Here is an 18,021-nt window from a genome sequence, read left to right as displayed (position 1 = left end):
AGAATACTAGCCAATTACTAATGAAGTTGTCATCCCTAAGCAGTGGTCTAACCACCTCTCTCCTCTTTACCTCACAGTGCAGTTGGCCAAAATGATGCTTTAATAACTTATCATTTGCAGCTGAATCCAAGCCCAGCAGTAGTTGCTGTACAGTTACTCTTGAAATCACTCAAACCTCTTATCTAGTAGAATTAACACTGAGAAGAAGACCTGGAAAATGAGGTCCTAGATTACAAAATGGAAGACATTAATCAAGTATAAGTTGTAGAAGGGCTGAAATAAGGATAACCTCAAGAAAAATACACCTGTTACAGTTTAAAATCATGATACAGGCAAGTTTAAATTGTAAACTCCAGTTTAAATTGTAAAGAAAGGAAAAATAATCCTGAAAGTTGTCAAAACAACACTGTCAGCACTGTCTGGGGTTTGTATGTAATGGTCTGCTGCTATTCTTGATTTTGTAAGAGGCCACCCAGCCATGAAAGGAGTTGGGGTGTTCTGCAAGTTGTACTCTTACTCCAAGGATCAGTGCCTCAGCCCAGTGTTTGCCACAAACAAAATTTGCCCTTGTGTGGCTCAATGTGGCTCAAGCCACATTTTATAACAGAAAGGTGGGGTTACTAATGCCTATAATGTGTGTAGCTGCAATCAAAAAAATGCAAGATGACTGTTCTCATGAGCCAAATGCCTTCCAAATGTCTCTAAACAGGGGCAATATGCTGCCATGAAGAAGGAATGTTTGACATTATGTGTCTCAATATTTTCTACAACTTAGGTTCTCAAACTGGTGGGTCATGACCCACCAGTTCAAGAATCACTGTCCCTTTCCCTTTAAGGGGCAGGGGGAAGGCAGCAGCGCAATCCTCAGGATCATGCAGCTGCTGGCAAAAAGGGGACTTTTTAAAACATACCTGCTGCCAGGGTCCAGGGAGCCCTCTGCGGGGCTCTCCATGGCTTGTAGAAAGTAAAAGAATGCAACCTGAAAGTGGGTTAGAATTGCTTTTACTACAAGCTGCGGAGCACCCCACACCTCCCTGGATCCTGGCAGCAGGTAAGTTATGTTTTTAAAAAGCCCCCTTTTCCCCCACAGCTGCACAATCCTGAGGATCACGTTCCTGCTGTTCTCCCCACCCCTGCAAAGACTTACCTTGGGGCTAAAACTCTTGAGAGAGTTTGAGAACCAATGTTCTATAAGAGTTGACTTTCCACAGCATCTCCCTTTCTATCCCTGTGGCAAAATGCAATATGTATAGTTTTACTCAAAATGCAGTGAGCTGGCCTTGGCCATACTTGTCCCTCCCCACCCCAGTCGAGGCTCTACATTTAAACTGTTTTGGCACCACTATCAGATGAAGACAGATATCCAATACAAAGCTATTCACATAGCAATAAAATTTAGTGAGAGTTCATTTGGAAGCAGTATAAATAGTATTTAATTAAAAAGTTTCATAACAGACTTTACCCAAAGCAAGAACAAGTAGGTTCTTTCCCTTTACAGCAGATCTATCCTAACAATATAGAAAGTTCAAGATAGGAACATTATATACATGTAGAAAACTGTACATATAGTACAATACAAGCCAGTGTACAGACAAGTTTGGGGAGGAAAGGAGGCAAAAAAATTGCAATAATAAATAGTTGTCCAGTCCCAAGGCAGAACGAGAGCAGAAGAGTCTTCTGTGGAATGATCCAAAAGGCACTAAAAGGTTTTTGCTTTTTCAATGAAAAAAGTGGGTGTGCTTCATTGCCACTGAAAAGTGGGCTGCATCTTCAAACTCCCTGAGCATACATTTCCCTTCTGATATTCATTTTCTGTTTGAGGGGCTCCACACAGCTATAGCACTCATGATTTCCATGCAAGCAGTTGGTGGAAAATTTCTCATATACCATATACTCTGAGTTCTTGTCAATGAGAAACGAACATAATTTGGTTTGATATGAAATGCAAATGAGATTGGCCATTAAATGAATTCTCTCTGTAAATTGATGTACTTTCCAGCTTAAAGCCACAGATTCATTCACTGAGATGCCAGTGTGATTTCTCTAACTAATTTGTTCAGGGATGAGACTTTTTCCTCCAGTACGAAGTTCCTGTTTTCTGTGCTCTTCTGCCTCTGCTCTGTAACATGCAAAGTGTGCATCAGGTGTGCATTTTCCACATACAGGTCTTTCAGTAACAGATTAGACTTAGCATTTTTTTCAAGCTGGAAAACAGAGCAAATAGTACATTCTGTTAGTCTCTATTCAGTTAACAGAACTCCAAATGTTATTAAAAATGTAATTTCACGCATTACTGCCTCTCAAGCTTACAGTCACGATACATGTTTAATCTAAGTTTAAACCCTGTTAATAAATTATATTATTCTAAGACCTTGAACAGGGTTTAACTGTTAGCTTGGTTCCAAAGCTGTGTTTGGGCACCCCAGTGAAATCTTTGACTTCTGGTTATGTGACAGATCTCCATGCCGTAATTGGATATTATCCAATCCTAATACCATCACGCCCCATTCCCAGAATGTAGTTCATCTTTAAAAAAAATTAAAAAAACACCTGAACCAACAAATCACTCTTGTATAACTAGAGTAGCTGTCAGAAAGAGAATTTCCAGTAAATTATGAAATTACACGCTGCATCATTATTAAAAGCAACCAATTTGGAACATACCTAAAGATTGTTCATTGTTGAAAGGAAATTAGGTGATTATTCTGGAATAATTAATGTTCAGCAACAAGATTTGTCTTGAATCAGAGGATCACTTATTTGGCACTTACACTCTTTACACTGGTCTTGCTCTTTACATCTTACTCTCCTTTCTACAACAGGACTCTCCAATATACAGCATTAAGTCAGTGACAATCTTGTACAGCCCTTTTAATTGCTCCAAGGTCAGGAGAAAGGCCAGGCCTCTTCCATGCTGCACTGCATTTTCAAGGTTGCTGTAGCCCTAAGCCTAAATCCTAAATAGGAAGTTTGGTATGGGGAGCATTCCAGCAGTTACACTGCACTTTTAAGTTCCCATCTTTGATCTGTGTCACTAGTACAGAAAGTGCCTCTGAAGAAGGCAGTATACCAAAATGCACTAGACTTTCAACAATATTTTATAACCAACTGTTTTTTCTGCAGGTGCTCTGAAGTCCCCCCCTTTCCCCAATATAACTGTCTTTTTTGCTGTACCTGTCTCCCTTCTATGAAACAATTCGGCTTTGCACTGTGAATGAACTACAAGTGCTTCTTCAGAGTCTAAGCTCCATTGCCACACAGATGTTGCAGAATCCAATATTCTCCAATCTAGTTGCAGGATAAGGACCTGTCTGCCCCTGCAGTTTGGTCTAGAACACATGCAGGTCCAAGCTAATTAAAGTGGTGTCCAAATTTGCTATTTTAACTCCACCCTTTAAAAAAATGTCTATGTTTTGCATGTGTACACTTCACTCCTACCCACCACGTCCTTTGCCTGTCGCTTCTTCAAAACAGGCTAGACAGGAGCACGCTAGGCATTTCTTCTCCCAAACTCCTCTCATCTTGCCTGTCTGAAGAAGCGACAAATGCAGGAAGTGGTGGCAATGGCACCACCTTCTCAGAGGACAGCATTAAGGAACAGAATCACAGCGGGTCCTCCCATCTCCTTCTCCATCACTGGTACCACAATCTTTGGCTCAGGAGGAGGAAGACTGCAAGCAAAGAGTAGGTTTGTGGGGTGGTGCTGGTGAAGGAATGAGACCAGTAGTGTATTGAAGCATGCGGAGGGTAGGTACAGGGTACCCTGGACACTTCACCTCTCCCCCCCCCCCAGCACATCACTGAGACTGCTTCATCCAGCTCTGAACATATTGGAAGAGGGGGGAAAAAGAACAGCTACTCTGTTTCCTAGGTTGGTTATAGATGATAGTGCCGGCAGCCTGAAAATTAATCTACAGCTCTTCTCTGTAGATTTGTAGACAGTCTGACACCACAGAACATTCTGTGGTCAGAATCTGAAGGAAAATGTGTCTTCTTTGACACGGAAGATGGATTGATCTTAGAATGGCCTGCAAGGAATAGGATTTACGATCTGAGGTGTTTTTCAACTTCAAAACGCATAGAAGAGTGAACCTCCCTCTCTTCACACATTCCAGTCTGGTCTGGGATAGCCCCTTTCCATGAAGTAATTTTTAAGAAATAAAAGGCACTTCCAGTTAGGATGACAAGTTTATAGCATATGTTTCCATGCATATATTGTGCGATCCTTAACTTTGAAGAAACCCTAATTTCATTCTTTTCACAGAAGACAACCAACCCTCCCTTGTACTTACCTGCTCCTGGAGTTGGGCCACCTTTTCCTGAAGCACTACTTGTACATTCTTCAGGTTCATTTCCAGCTCCTCCACCTTTTCCTCCATTAATCTATATGAGTTCTTATACTCTTCCTGCAGGGGGAAGGGAAGAATTAATCTGAGCAGCAGTAATATCACAACAAGTTACTGCTACTCTTGGGCAATCCATTAAGCCTGCACATCTAGAGAAGTCCCAAAATCACATCCATCATCTCCATTTCCTTTGTTTTAACAATGAGATGCATTTCTGCACAATCCATTTTTTACATACAACATGCAAAAAAAAATTACATTTTGTTTCAATCTGCTCTGGTCACCAGATCTCATTTTCCAAGCCTTCAGAACAACAATATTTTGTATCTGTAAAGATGTAGTTCTGCACTCCATATGGCTATAGCTATTGCCCAGCTATTTGCACTGCCCCATGACCAGGTGAAGCAGGCTTATGCAAAATCAGCATATATATAATGATGTGATTCATTCAAGAATTCAACTTCTTGTACAGAATTTGAATTACCCCAATACAAAATGTATGAGACGTCCAAACATCCATGCAAAGGAAAGAATATGCTTTTTGGTTCCTTCCGGTTTGTCCTATAATTAAATTTACTTAATTATTCATTCAATTTTTATTCCACTTTTCTCCCAGATGGACACCCAAAGCAGCTTACAAAAGCATATAAAAACTCATAAGTCATAATAATTAAAATATAGGTGGAGCCTGTTTATCCGTGGATTTTTCATCTGCGGAACTGGCTCAATGCAGATCAAGGGACCGGAGTGCTCCAGAGGGCTTTCTGAAGCCCACAGAGGCAGCACATGTCTGCAAACTGCCTCTGTGGGCTTTGGAATGGCCCAGAGACACACACAAAAAAACCAGTTCTGGTTTCCCAAGAGAAACCGGAAGCTCTCCAGGGGCTTCCCCGGGCCTCAGAATGCCTTATATGGTGAAAAAGCAACTTCCCGTTTCCCTTGGGAAACAGGAAGTGGCATTTTTCGCCTCTCTGGGCCATTCTGAAGCCTGCAGAGGCAGTGGGCGGACATGCATTGCCTCTGCAGGCTTCAGAAAGTCCTTCAGAGAGGACCAGACCACAGCTCTGGTCCCCTTCGGAGGGAGAAAGGACTGAAAATAGCAGATTTGATTAGCCACTATTTTCGGTATCAGTGAGGGGTCTGAGAACGGATCCCTCGTGGATACTGAAGCCCACCTGTAACTAAAGAACAGCAATCCAATAGCAATCCTCCATAATAAAAAAGTAAAGGAATGAAGTATAAAATACAAAACAGCATTAAAACATACCCATAAAACCCACATAACTTTCCAGTATGAAAAAGACCATAATAAAAACAGAAGGCTAATTTAAAAAGAAATGTTTTTAGGCCCTGCCAGAAGGCTTCTAAAGTGGGAGCCATTTTAGAAGCCCCTCTCCCAAGCATGAGAGCAGATAAAGTGCAGTCCTTTCTTACCTCACAAACGGCCAATTGCCTTCTCATCTGCTGTGCCTGGAAATGGAGATCTCCTTTCAACTTGCTAACCATTTCCTGTTCTTCTGCCAATCTGTTTTGTAGCTCAGCAAGGCAATCCTTAGAAACAGAATTGTCCACCTGGCCCCTTAGCTGTTGCAGGTCCTGTACGTACTGAGACTGTGCTAGGCTTAAACTCGTGTTGGCTTCTAATAGCTACAATGCAAAAGAAAAAGGAGTCAACACACTAAAGCACCGTGAGAACTGCTAGAAAATTCTGTTTAAGAGGCAAAACTTCCTGAATCAGAACTGACAGGCAAAGACATTTTTGTCATTCGCTCCTGGAAAGATCATCAATAGTTTGAAAGAAATGTTAGGACAGACCTTCCCTTTCCTTCCCAGAGACTGCTGAACAGTGTTTTGGCCAAAAAAGAAAACCCATATATAAATGGAATAAAATACTTGTCAGGCAGCAATTTAAAGAAACTTGCAAGCAGTCAGGGCAGTTATACACAGAGGTTTTAAATACTCCAATATAAAATATTACTTCAAGTTGGATCCATTCAAAAATAAGTGAGGCTAATCTGCTATAAATTCTCGTGGGAAACCTGAAAGTTAGCATTAAGAGCCAAGTACACAGAAAAGCCCTGAGTTCAGCCCCCACTGTTCTGAATGGGAGGGGAGGGGAAGAGAGATGAGCTCTGCTTCTCCACTGCTGTCTTAGAAATGTTTGATTGTGGCAATGTCTGCCTGCTACCAACAGTTCCCCAAATGGTCCTTTTGAGTGTAAAAGGGTGGTATACGTATTTTTAATAAACTAGCACAGAAACAAAAACAGAACCAGAACCATGTCACATTCAGCTGCACCATCATCAACTCCTTACCTGGTCCCGACAATCCTCCAATTCCACTCTCAGCTGTGCTTTCGTTAGCCGCAACATCTGACACTCTTGGTCCAAAAGTTCCAGTTCAGCCTCCAGCTCCTGAAATTGGCTGGCCTGTTTGGGGGGGGACGGGACACAAAACAGGAATGGCAGAGAGAACAATGATCACCTTTGGTATGAAGTCTTGCAAACCAAACTTTGACTGTGACAATTTTACAACTGCTGCCCTATTTCTCTCATGCTGCCTAGCATAAAGCTCTTGCCAAATTCCATTACAGATGAAGTTTAACAGCCAGCAAATGAGTTAGCCCTTCTATAAGGCAATATTTACAGATAGTCATTTTGGAACAAAGCACTCTCACTTCTCTGCTGCCATACGTTTCAGCATTAGCAGTGTGCTAGCAGTATGCAAGAGCACACAGAGAATTTACAATCTAAAAGGATCTTGGGAAAAAGGAGCAAGAGAAGAGAACTGATGGTTAGCAGATTCCCAGTCTCCTCTCACTTCCACCCCTGCCAAATCTCCAGCAGCTCTAAGTAGCAGAAGTGAATGTTCACCCACCTCCCAGAAGGCTGCAAGCTTTTTGCTCCACCCTCAATCTAATGTTTTTCTTAAATCCTGGGAATCCTGTAATCACCAACAGGAGCCTGCCACACCATTGGCAGAGTTAAAGGTAGCACATTTGTGATCCACATTTTGAACATTAGAAAATGTTGCCCTGATGTAAAATGTCCCCTTCTGCAGCAGGACATCACAGCTCTGAAGAGACTCACCATTCCTAGTATTGTGAATTTCCCCACTCAGATCAACCTTACCTTTTCCCTATATACCTTTAGCTGTTGCTCCAGCAGGGCCCTCTCCCCCTGCCATTCCAACTGCTGCTGAAGATGCTCCTTTTTCAATTCAGCAGTGGCCTCCTTAAATTGCTTGGCAACCACAGCTTCCTGCTCTTTTTGGCTGTCCACCTCAACAAGCTTCTGATTCAGTAATTGAATTGTATTCTGATTGGCCTCATTATTGCTGCTTAGTTCAGAGAGTTCATGGCTCAGCTCATCAGTTCTGGCATTTAACTGAAAGATTTTCTCCTTGTATTGCTTATTCTGAAGAAAGAAATTTTAGAGCTTCAACACTACAGTACCTAGCACAGTAAAAAAAATAAATAAAAGTGCTCTTCCTGTGTGAAATTGAGTGGGCATTTTACATGCTGGATTAATAGTGGGACAAGGAGTACATTACCAGGGCAATCCATTACTGAACTCCCAAGTTAAAGTGTAGATTTCAAAAGCCCATATGCAAAAAGACCTTCACACCTGAACACCACTTTGGTGGGTTAATCTTGTTGGATTTTGGCCCTGAAGTTCCAAATTCAACCAAAGTGTACTGAATAGCCCTGCGCAATTCAGTCTCTCTCAAACTATCCTCCTAGACTCAGTTGCGAAGAATAAAAAATAACAGAAAAATGGCAAAGCATTGTTCACACTGATGGGATTATGAGCAATCCAACCAATTTATGAATCTCAAATTGTAGAGTACAATTTTTACACAATTTTTTCATCTCACCAACTTGCATATGTTTGGCTAACTGATTGCTAGAATTCTGGTGGAAACACAGGTCATTGCTGAAACAGCTGCAATCTGCAGCAGAGAAGCAGCAGGCTCAATCTTCCCCAACCACCACTTTTCCCCAACAAGCTCTCCTCTTCAGCTAGAATTCAATAAACATGTTTACTGCACCCCAAAGGAAAGCAACTGATCAGAGTTTCCAAATGCCACTGGGCGCCTGGCTGTATATAGAACAACTGTAAAAATACAGATCTAATTATATTCTAGATATTTAAAATATAGTTACCAGTTGATTCAATTCTTCTATTTCACATGCAGCCTTCTCTTTTTCCATCTTCAGTTCATCAGCATGTTTTCTGAAAGAGGAAAACATTTCTTTAAATGTTACAGAGATAGTTCATTCTGGTTTAAATTCATGTTACACAAAATCTGAAGGGAAAAAATATACTTCAAAAATAGTTTAAATTGTAGTTCAAAGCATGCATAAAGTGGCATTAACCATTCAGGTACTCCTTCAATCACAGCTGGGTCAGAAGAACTATCCCTAATTTGGAAGAGGCAAATCTTGATCCAAAGGCATTTGTGATGCATAAACTAGCAAGAGCTCTGCAACTGATCTGTAGCCAAAATCCCATTAGAAGACATAAAGAAGAAGCCACAGTGCCTTTATCCAATTTGAGCAGGTATCTCCCTTCCTCCTGTGTCCCATCATATATGTTTGCAAAGGGTCCCCCAAATCTAGACAGAGGATGTTCAGGGGGTCATGAGGATGCTATGAGGAGAGGATACAGAAGCATCCATGCATGTAAGGTGTTCCATTTCTGGGATATGATCCACTGAAGACAATGGACTGAAATCAGAAAGTTGAACCAATTCCAAAACCAGCTCAGGGAGATTCTGTCAGTGTATTGAATATAAATCTAAAATCTCTTGGGTGCCTGGAAACTAAACTAAATCCCTAAGCACAAAAATTGATTACCAATACTAAACTAGTCCAATCATGAAAATAATAACTGGACGCTCAGAAGTGTTTTGAGGATGGTGAGAGCTCCTCTCTGCTCCAACTGTATTTAGCAAAATTATATTTCCTAGTGAGTCACCTGAATAGAAGGGTAGGAGCAGCACATGAAATTGTTTAGCCAGGGTCTATTCCTCCTGGTTCTCAAATGCAGAGATTTGTGTGAAAGATTCTCAAACTGAGGGTGGATGCTTCATGTATTTTCTTGGCATATCTACTCCTTCTTGCTGCCAATCTATCATTTACAACCATGGCCTAGCTACATGAGCATGCAAATGCCACCGTGCTTCCCACTGAAAATTCCTCCTTTTTCTTTAATTCAACTGGAGAGGATACAACCCTGGTCAGAACCAGGATGTGTGGGGAGGGGCATCTTCATTATTTCCCTGTGTGTGTTATTTTATTCTGAAAATTGTGTCACTGGATGGCTGGGTCTAAACTAGGTCAACAACTTACGGCCTATGGCCCAAATTTGCCCCCCCTCCCCAAAGTCATCTGGCCCACAGGGAGCTGGGCTTGGAAGCCTCCCACCCAGTTTGCTGCACACTGAACAGGGCATGGCAGACCCGCCTGCCCAGGCTCTGTCATACCCTATCTGACATGTGGCTTTGTTTTGCACACTGAGCTCTGCACAGAAGCCCAGCAACCCAGATGTTCAGTGATAATATCATCACTGAACATCCTGTTCCTGTGCCTGAAAAAGTTGCAGACCCCTGGCCTGAAGCTTGTGCCCTCTGTCTACTAGCTTAGGAGGACTTTCTTCTCAAAATAACCTCTACAAACTACAAAAAGTAAAAGCATTTTACCTACCTGTGCCTTATGTTGGTCTCACTAACATCCTCCACTTCTTGCTGAAATCTTGCAAGTTTGTTTTTTAGGAGTGTATTGTCCTCTGAAATTCTGTGAAGCTCAATTCTGTATTGCAAAAAAGAAAATTATTCAAAAAACAGAATCAAATAAGGACTGTAGAAGAGCCAGGCAATCAGATTAGTCATCCAGTAAGTTAAGAAAATGCGAATAGGGAGCATTTAGCAAATCTCTCCAAACTGGGAGAATGGGCAGCAAAATGGCATTTGCGTTTCAATGTAAGTAAGTGTAAAGTCATGCACATTGGGGCAAAAAAATCAAAACTTTACATATAGGCTAAAGGGTTCTGAGCTGTCTGTGACAGATGCGGCGGCAGTGAAGAAGGCCAATTCTATGCTTGGGATCATTAGAAAAGGTACTGAGAACAAAACAGCTAATATTATAATACCATTGCACAAATCTATGGTAAGGCCACACCTGGAGTATTGTGTCCAGTTCTAGTCACCGCATCCCAAAAAAGACATAGCGGAAATGGAAAAGGTGCAAAAGAGGGCAACTAAGATGACTGCTGGGCTGGGGCACCTTCCTTATGAGGAAAGGCTATGGCGTTTGGGCCTCTTCAGCCTAGAAAAGAGGTGCCTGGAGGGGGACATGATTGAGACATACAAAATTATGCATGGGAAGGATAAAGTGGATAGAAAGATGCTCTTTGCACTCTCACATAACACCAGAACCAGGGGACATCCACTAAAATTGCGTGTTGGGAGGGTTAGGACAGACAAAAGTAAATATTTCTTTACTCAGCGTGTGGTTGGTCTGTGGAACTCCTTGCCACAGGATGTGGTAACGGCATCTGGCCTGGATGCCTTAAAAGGGGATTGGACATGTTTCTGGAGGAAAAATCCATTACGGGTTACAAGCCATGATGAGTATGTGCAACCTCCTGATTTTAGAAATGGGCTATGTCAGAATGCCAATGCAAGGGAGGGCACCAGGATGCAGGTCTCTTGTTATCTGGTGTGCTCCCTGAGGAATTTGGTGGGGCCGCTGTGAGATACAGGAAGCTGGACTAGATGGGCCTATGGCCTGATCCAGTGGGGCTGTTCTTATGTTCTTAAGCATCTGGCTGCAGAATCACCACCACTATCTCTGTTCAATGTAATAGACATCAGCAAGTGAACAGACACCATCAAGTGTCATCATAGTGAGGGAGGCTCTGCCATCCTTGTTCTTTGACTCAGTGCCCTCTATAAAGTCACCAAAAGCTTAGCTATAGTACTGAGTGCATCTTCCCAATGTATAGTAACTGAACTTTGTGCTCAGTTCAGTGCCCCTGTTTAGAATTGGAAAGAGACAATGCCACCAGACCTCATTAGATGCATCTCAGTCTTGTGCTTCATCTTCATTTCATCTTCCAGTCTGTCTTGTTCTTGGGCTAGTCTCTGCCCTAAATTGGAAATCTCTTTGGCATAATACTGTTCCATTTCTGACCTCTCCTTCTCAAATCTCTTCTCAAGCTCTTGGACTGAAGGGAGTTTCTGAAGCTGGTCCTTCAAGCCATTAATTACCTCTTGGCATTTTACATTCAGCTCTTCCAGATCACTCTTCTGTTCTTCCAGTTCACTAATCTCAATCTTGAAGGCTTGCTCAGTGTCCTTCCTTTCCTTCTCAAAGTTGCTTTTCATTAACTCTATTTCTCTTTCATAGTAATTGGCCTAGAACAGTCAAAATATTTATTATGCATCACTTGGATAGCACAGTTAAACTGACAAAACTGCTTTAACAGTACTTAAGGTTTAACAATATGGTTGACTTTTGTGCATTTCAAGAACTAGAATTATATGAATTTGGCCTTCTGAAAAAAGCTGACATTTCAACAAGAGAGTGAGATTTCTATATGAAATAAGGACTTCAATAGCTTCAATAAGCGTCCCTGTTGGTCCTGCTGGACCTCTCGGCGGCTTTCGATACCATCGACCATGGTATCCTTCTGGGCCGACTGGCCGAGCTGGGAGTTGGAGGCACTGTTTTGCGGTGGTTCCACTCCTACTTGGAAGGTCGGTCCCAGATGGTGGTGCTGGGGGATGCCTGTTCGACACCCTGGCCTTTGAGGTGTGGGGTGCTGCAGGGTTCAATTCTGTCCCCCATGCTATTTAATATCTACATGAAACCGCTGGGAGAGGTCATCCGGGGGTTTGGAGTGGGGTGTCATCAATATGCTGATGACACCCAGCTTTATCTCTCCTTTCCTCCAGACTCCAGGGTGGCGGTTGAGGGCCTGGAGCGCTGTCTGGAAGCAGTGAGGATCTGGATGGGGGCTAACAAGCTGAAATTAAATCCGGATAAGACAGAGTCTCTCCTGGTTCGGAAATCCTCGATGCAGGTGCTGGATTATTGGCTTGCTCTGAATGGGGTTGCACTCCCTCTGAAGGAGCAGGTCCACAGCTTGGGGGTCCACCTGGACTCGCAGCTGCTCCTGGATTCCCAGGTGGCGGCTGTGGCTAGGGGGGCCTTCGCTCAGCTTCGGCTGGTGCGCCAGCTGCGTCCGTACTTGGATCGTGCAGACCTGGCCACGGTGATCCATGCTACGGTGACATCGAGGTTAGACTATTGTAACGCGCTTTATGTGGGGCTGCCCCTGAAGACGGTTCAGAAACTGCAATTAGTGCAGAATGCGGCGGCCCGTGTGGTCACTGGAGCTAGGCGGTTTGACTCTGTCAGCCCGCTTCTCCGGGGGCTACATTGGCTGCCCGTTCGTTTCCGGGCCCAATTCAAGGTGCTGGTTTTGACCTTTAAAGCCCTATACTGCTCTGGGCCAGGCTATCTTAGAGATCGCCTACTCCTGTACAATCCGACTCGTCCTCTTAGGTCATCAGAGAAGGCCTTTTTACAAGTGCCGCCACCTAAGGAGGTACGTGGGGCGGCGGCAAGAAATAGGGCCTTCTCAGTAGTGGCACCAACGTTGTGGAACTCCCTTCCCCTTGACTTGAGAATGGCTCCCTCTCTGGAGACTTTTCGCAAGGCCTGAAGACCTTGTTGTTTAATCAAGCCTTCTGACTTCATGGCCTTTTTAACATCTTTTATACATCTTTTAGTTGCTTTTTACAGGCTTGATTCCTCTAAGTACTGCTGTTTTATGCTCTTTTATTCTGACTTTTATCTGACTACTGTTTTTATGGGTTCTGCTAATGTGTTTTTTAATGTGTTTTTATCTGTGTGAAATTATGTTTTAATCTGTTTTATATGTTGTTAGCCGCCCTGGGTCCCTTTGGGGAGAAGGGCGGGATAGAAATAAAGTTTTATTATTATTATTATTCAATAAATAACTTTCTATTAAAGTTATCTTTCACTGAAAGGCTTAACCATGTTTCCAAAGATCTAAAGGGCTGTCAAAACTAATTTACAGTATCAGTGTTGCAGCCATGATGGGACCAGTTTCACCTTCCTCTACAGGAATTGCCATGAGACTTGCCTCCACTAGGCATATGGTAGATATGTTGTAACATATCCCCATTGTGCTATCATTCGCAAGGATGATTTAAGAAAGAGGTAGTGCTAGGCACCCAGAGCCCTTTTCCACAGCTACAGCAGAAAAGGGTGACAGCAGGACTAGGATAATGGTCCCTGGACAAAACCACAGAAAGGAGGACTTCCTTCCAACAGTCCCATGCCCTTACTGCATGAAGGCAACAACTGGTGCTGATGCAAGTTCCTGGTCTTGAAGAGCCTTCCCTCCCTTTCCCCCACCAATCCTTTGTGTTAGCACAACAAACCCTGAAACTAAGCAGCAGCCTTCCACATTATTGGACTTAATAGTGAATTAAAAACCCATGATGTCATCCCCCAATATTCCGCTTGGGAGAAGACAAAGGTCACAGGGCAGGTTACACTACGATTTTAAACACCCTCAACAATTTTGTCATATTGTAACCACTGCCCCCAAGCCTCCTCCTCACCCCTTGACTTACTTTGGTTTCTAGCTGTATTTTCAGATCCTGGTTCTGTTGTTTCAGTTCTTCTACAAGGAGTTCTGTTCTTATACTTACTGAATAGGGATCCGCTTCTACAAAAATTACACCTATAAATAAAGTTATTCTCTTTATTTATTCTACTCTAGAAGCTTGCATGCCACCCTTCAGTCACACATTCCTGGTCTGGCTAATAAAAACAGAATTAAAATACAATATGCAAGATAAAAAAACATTAAAAAGTTCCAAGGCATAGAAGACCAGTAAAATATTGTGTTTGATGCCAGACAAACCTCCTAGGGTAGGCAATGTACTTTCAGACCCTCACTTCAGTCATTAACCACAGAAGGTGACAGGACTTGGACAACTACAATTAGGTGACTCTAAAGTTTAAACAGGCCTATGTGGGAGAACGCATATTTAAAAGGTAGCTGATCCCCAAATCCTTTAGGGCTTTAAAGTTTATCACCAGCACTCCAAACCAAACTGGCTACTGATCTAAGCACTGATAAAATACAGTCCCTTTTACCAGTCCCAGTTTGCTTATTTTGACTGAGATTTCCTGAGTCTTAGAAGGTAGACCCATGAACATCACATTGCAATAGTGGGACCAATAGATGTTACCAAGGTATGAATAACTCAAAAAGGATATAGTGGAAATAGAAAAGGTGCAAAAGAGAGTGCCCAAGATGATTACTGGGCTGGGGCACCTCCCTTATCAGGAAAGGCTACAGCGTGTGGGGCTCTCCAGTCTACAAAAAGGCACTTGAGGGGGGACATGATTGAGACATACAAAATTATGCAGGGGATGGATAGAGTGGATTGAGAGATGCTCTTTTCCCTCTCACACAACACCAGAACCAGGGGACATTGCTAAAATTGAGTGTTGGGAGAGTTAGGGCAGACAAAAGAAAATATTTCTTTACTCAGTGTGTAGTTGGTCTGTGGAACTCCTTGCTACAGGATGTGGTGATGGCATCTGGTCTAGATTCCTTTAAAAGAGGATTGGACAAATTTCTGGAAGAAAAATCCATCATGGGTTACAAGCCATGATGTGTAATGTGCAGCCTTTTTATTTTAGAGGTGGGTTACCTCAGAATGCCAGATGTAAGGGAGGGCACCAGGATGCAGGTCTCTTGTCTTGTGTGCTCTCTGAGGCAATCGGTGAGCCACTTTGAGACATAGGAAGCTGGACTAAATGGGCCTATGGCCTGATCCAGCGAGACTCTTCTTATGTTCTTAACTGTGGCCAGGAAGGGCTGCAGTTAGCACACCAAGCCAAGTTGGTGGGAAGTGCCCAGTATTATGGAGATCACATGCTTTTTAGTGGCAAGATAGACCCTATCAGAACCTCCAAACCACATGATCCTTCAGAGAGAGTGGTCCCTAAGTGCCACCTTCTGGAATTAGCTGCCCAGAGACCCACTGAAATTATGGTGTCCTCAATTTCTACGTCAGACAGCCTCTGCCGAATGCTATTTCATACTGCAGACCATAATTGTCATTTCTGAGCAATGGAGAACAGAGATTGGAGAATTCTGAACCGTGGAGCACAACTGCTGAGAAGACCAATCCATTCCAGCTGCTCCCAGAGTTGGCAATGAACAGGAAATGTGGGGCAGAAAATAGGAAGGAGATTTGATGTTGCTGTTTTTGCACCACAGTTGTTGTGATGCATTTCTGCGCCCGCTAATCTATTTGTACAAATGAGCCACATGAACTGCAGAGTTCAGACATGCCAATTCAGCCCGTTGGTCTTTTAATAACTTTACATGGTGGTGGCCCATCTTTTATGCAACTGTTCCTCAAATCCAAAATGTGGAACATAATCATGTTATTCCACATACAATACATACGTAGCTCTCCCTTTTCCCAATGCTTTGGGTGGTTTTGCCTCTAGTCTAAAGCTGGGGAAGAGGCAAGAACACAACCTAAAGGCAAGAGCACACGTCTGACTATGTCCTAGCCAGGCCTGGGGGCCCTGCTGTTCCTTATTACAGAAACCACTTGTTCCACATTGTGCCATGTTGTCCACTTTTTGCTTATTCCAACAAAGTACCATGTTGCATTTTGGCAACACCTTGCCACATCCTGGCAAGCCATTTGTTTGAAGTTCCAACTGTCTTGCCAGGGTCATTCTAAGTGTATAAACCAGGGGTGCTCAGTATGTCGATCGCGATCTACCAGTCGATCTTGAGGCAAAATGAGTCGATCCTGGAGCCCTGTCTCTCCAAACTGGCGCGGGAGAGGCAGCACTGCTGAGGCGAGGAACGAGGTGAGCGGCCGTGGCCTCTGCGCAGCCCTCCCCGGGGGCGCCTTGTTAGAGCCTCAGCCGCAGTCCCTGCGTCGGGGGCTGCTCTTGTAATGCGGGGGCATTCTGCGGCAGGACTGCCCTCTGCCTGGCCCCCTTTTATGGAGGCAGAGAGCAGAGGCGAGGCTGGTCTGAGAAGGGGGGAGGGCGCCTTATTAGAGCCGGAGCCGCATCGGGGGCTGCTCTTGGGCTGCACTACTGGGGCTGACTCCTGAGTAGACAGGCAGAGCAGCTGCTCTCCTGTCTATGCATCCCTGGGATGAAGCGCCCTTGACTCTGCTGGGGCTGACTCCTGAGTAGACAGGCAGAGCAGCCGCTCTCCTTTCCATGCATCCCTGGGATGATGCCCCGTTGACTCTACTGGGGCTGACTTACCTTTCCCCTGTTTTTGCACTGGTATGTATGGAGATCTGCACCCCCCCAACTTCCATCTGTTGGTTCTGTGTGCAAGGGGTTTTGCACTGGTCTTACTGTAATGTCTATATAGAGATCTTCCCTCCCCCACACTTTTTGCCTGTTTTTGCACTGGTAGGTATGGCGATCTGCCCCCCCCCACTTGTATTGGAAAGGAGGAAGAACTGGTGAGGAGGTAGATGTGGTGTCAGCAGTGGCCCCTTTAAGGGTCAGGCCTGGGCATCCAGCAGAGTGTGCTGCACAGCTGCAGCCACTTGAAGGCAATAGGGCCCTCAGGGATATAAGAGCACCTGAGGCAGGAAGGGTTTGTGGGTTGTAGAAGGAGTGCAGGTTGACTTTGGAAGCTGACGTTGTGTTGTGCAATATTGGCTCATGCGGTTATGCAAGGTACACCAACATATATTGTACACATAAATGTTATATGTTATGATGGCGCGAACATTGCAAAAAAACTCTGGTAGATCTCCGGGCCTTGCTGGGTTTCAAAGTAGCTCTTGAGCCAAAAAAGTGCGAGCACCCCGGTATAAACAAAAGCAAGATTTCTATTGCTCAAGTAGCAATTCTACTCTGCAAAGGCTGATCAGTGAGCATCCTCTCTGTGCTAAAATGATAAGGCGCATATTTGCGGCCTCTTTTTGCTTTTCTGTTCATGCTATCTATTGTTTCACTCAGGTTATATTTGCCAAATTGATTCTGCAGCCTCGAGCATGGTTTGGTTTTATGAACATTTTCTAAGCTACCTTGGACATTTGCTTTGGCAAGGGAAAGGTGGCATATAACTTTTAAACATTAAACAAGCAGGCCCTTCGTGAACACAATCTCAAAAGAGAAAAACACCACAGGATTAACAGAGAACATACTCTCTGAAAAGAAATAATTGTTCATCAGACAGACTGCAGAGAAAAGTAGACCGAAATCACAGAGAGTTACTTTTGTAGTTGAAATACAGTATATGGGAAAATATCTAAACAAGAAATTCAACTTCAGAAGATTCTGCCTGGGAAGGCTGTGGAATTTCTATATTTGGAGGTTAACAGAAAACACATGTCCAGCTTTATCTGTCAGAGATGCTTTTGATACTGGGTATTCTCTGCCATTAAAGCAATCTTGCTCTTCATATTTCATTATGGTTTGGCGCATATTCTAGCTCTAAGACTCTAACAGTGGTTCTCAAACTGCTGGTCCGTGGCCACGACCCAATTTTTGATAGTTTACAAAACTGACAGGCTAGATTAGGCTATATGCATCAAAGGTTAAACAACCTGCTACTTGGGATGA

The 18,021-nt window shown here is 43.5% G+C and overlaps 1 protein-coding gene across 2 annotated transcripts in view; it reads right to left on the bottom strand.

Moving 5' to 3' along the window:
* Positions 1 to 1,419: 1,419 nt before the first annotated feature.
* NINL (ninein like) overlaps positions 1,420 to 18,021 on the bottom strand; it is a 55,498-nt gene continuing 38,896 nt past the window's right edge. Inside the window, exons 16-24 of one of the 2 annotated variants that reach the window (XM_066625429.1) lie at positions 14,019 to 14,128; positions 11,419 to 11,765; positions 10,054 to 10,158; positions 8,512 to 8,581; positions 7,478 to 7,762; positions 6,662 to 6,775; positions 5,781 to 5,993; positions 4,293 to 4,406; positions 1,420 to 2,204 (exon numbers count right to left, since the gene is read on the bottom strand). In XM_066625429.1, the coding sequence (XP_066481526.1) occupies positions 2,019 to 2,204; positions 4,293 to 4,406; positions 5,781 to 5,993; positions 6,662 to 6,775; positions 7,478 to 7,762; positions 8,512 to 8,581; positions 10,054 to 10,158; positions 11,419 to 11,765; positions 14,019 to 14,128 (1,544 nt within the window). In that variant the 3' untranslated portion in view covers positions 1,420 to 2,018. The remainder of the gene's footprint in view (positions 2,205 to 4,292; positions 4,407 to 5,780; positions 5,994 to 6,661; positions 6,776 to 7,477; positions 7,763 to 8,511; positions 8,582 to 10,053; positions 10,159 to 11,418; positions 11,766 to 14,018; positions 14,129 to 18,021) is intronic. The other variant, XM_066625438.1, reaches the window with a different exon arrangement.

This window comes from Tiliqua scincoides, chromosome 1, assembly GCF_035046505.1.
Source record: "Tiliqua scincoides isolate rTilSci1 chromosome 1, rTilSci1.hap2, whole genome shotgun sequence".
Lineage (NCBI taxonomy): Eukaryota > Metazoa > Chordata > Lepidosauria > Squamata > Scincidae > Tiliqua > Tiliqua scincoides.
The sequence above is the reverse complement of the archived record's forward strand: the minus strand, read 5'-3'. Positions and strand labels throughout refer to the sequence as shown.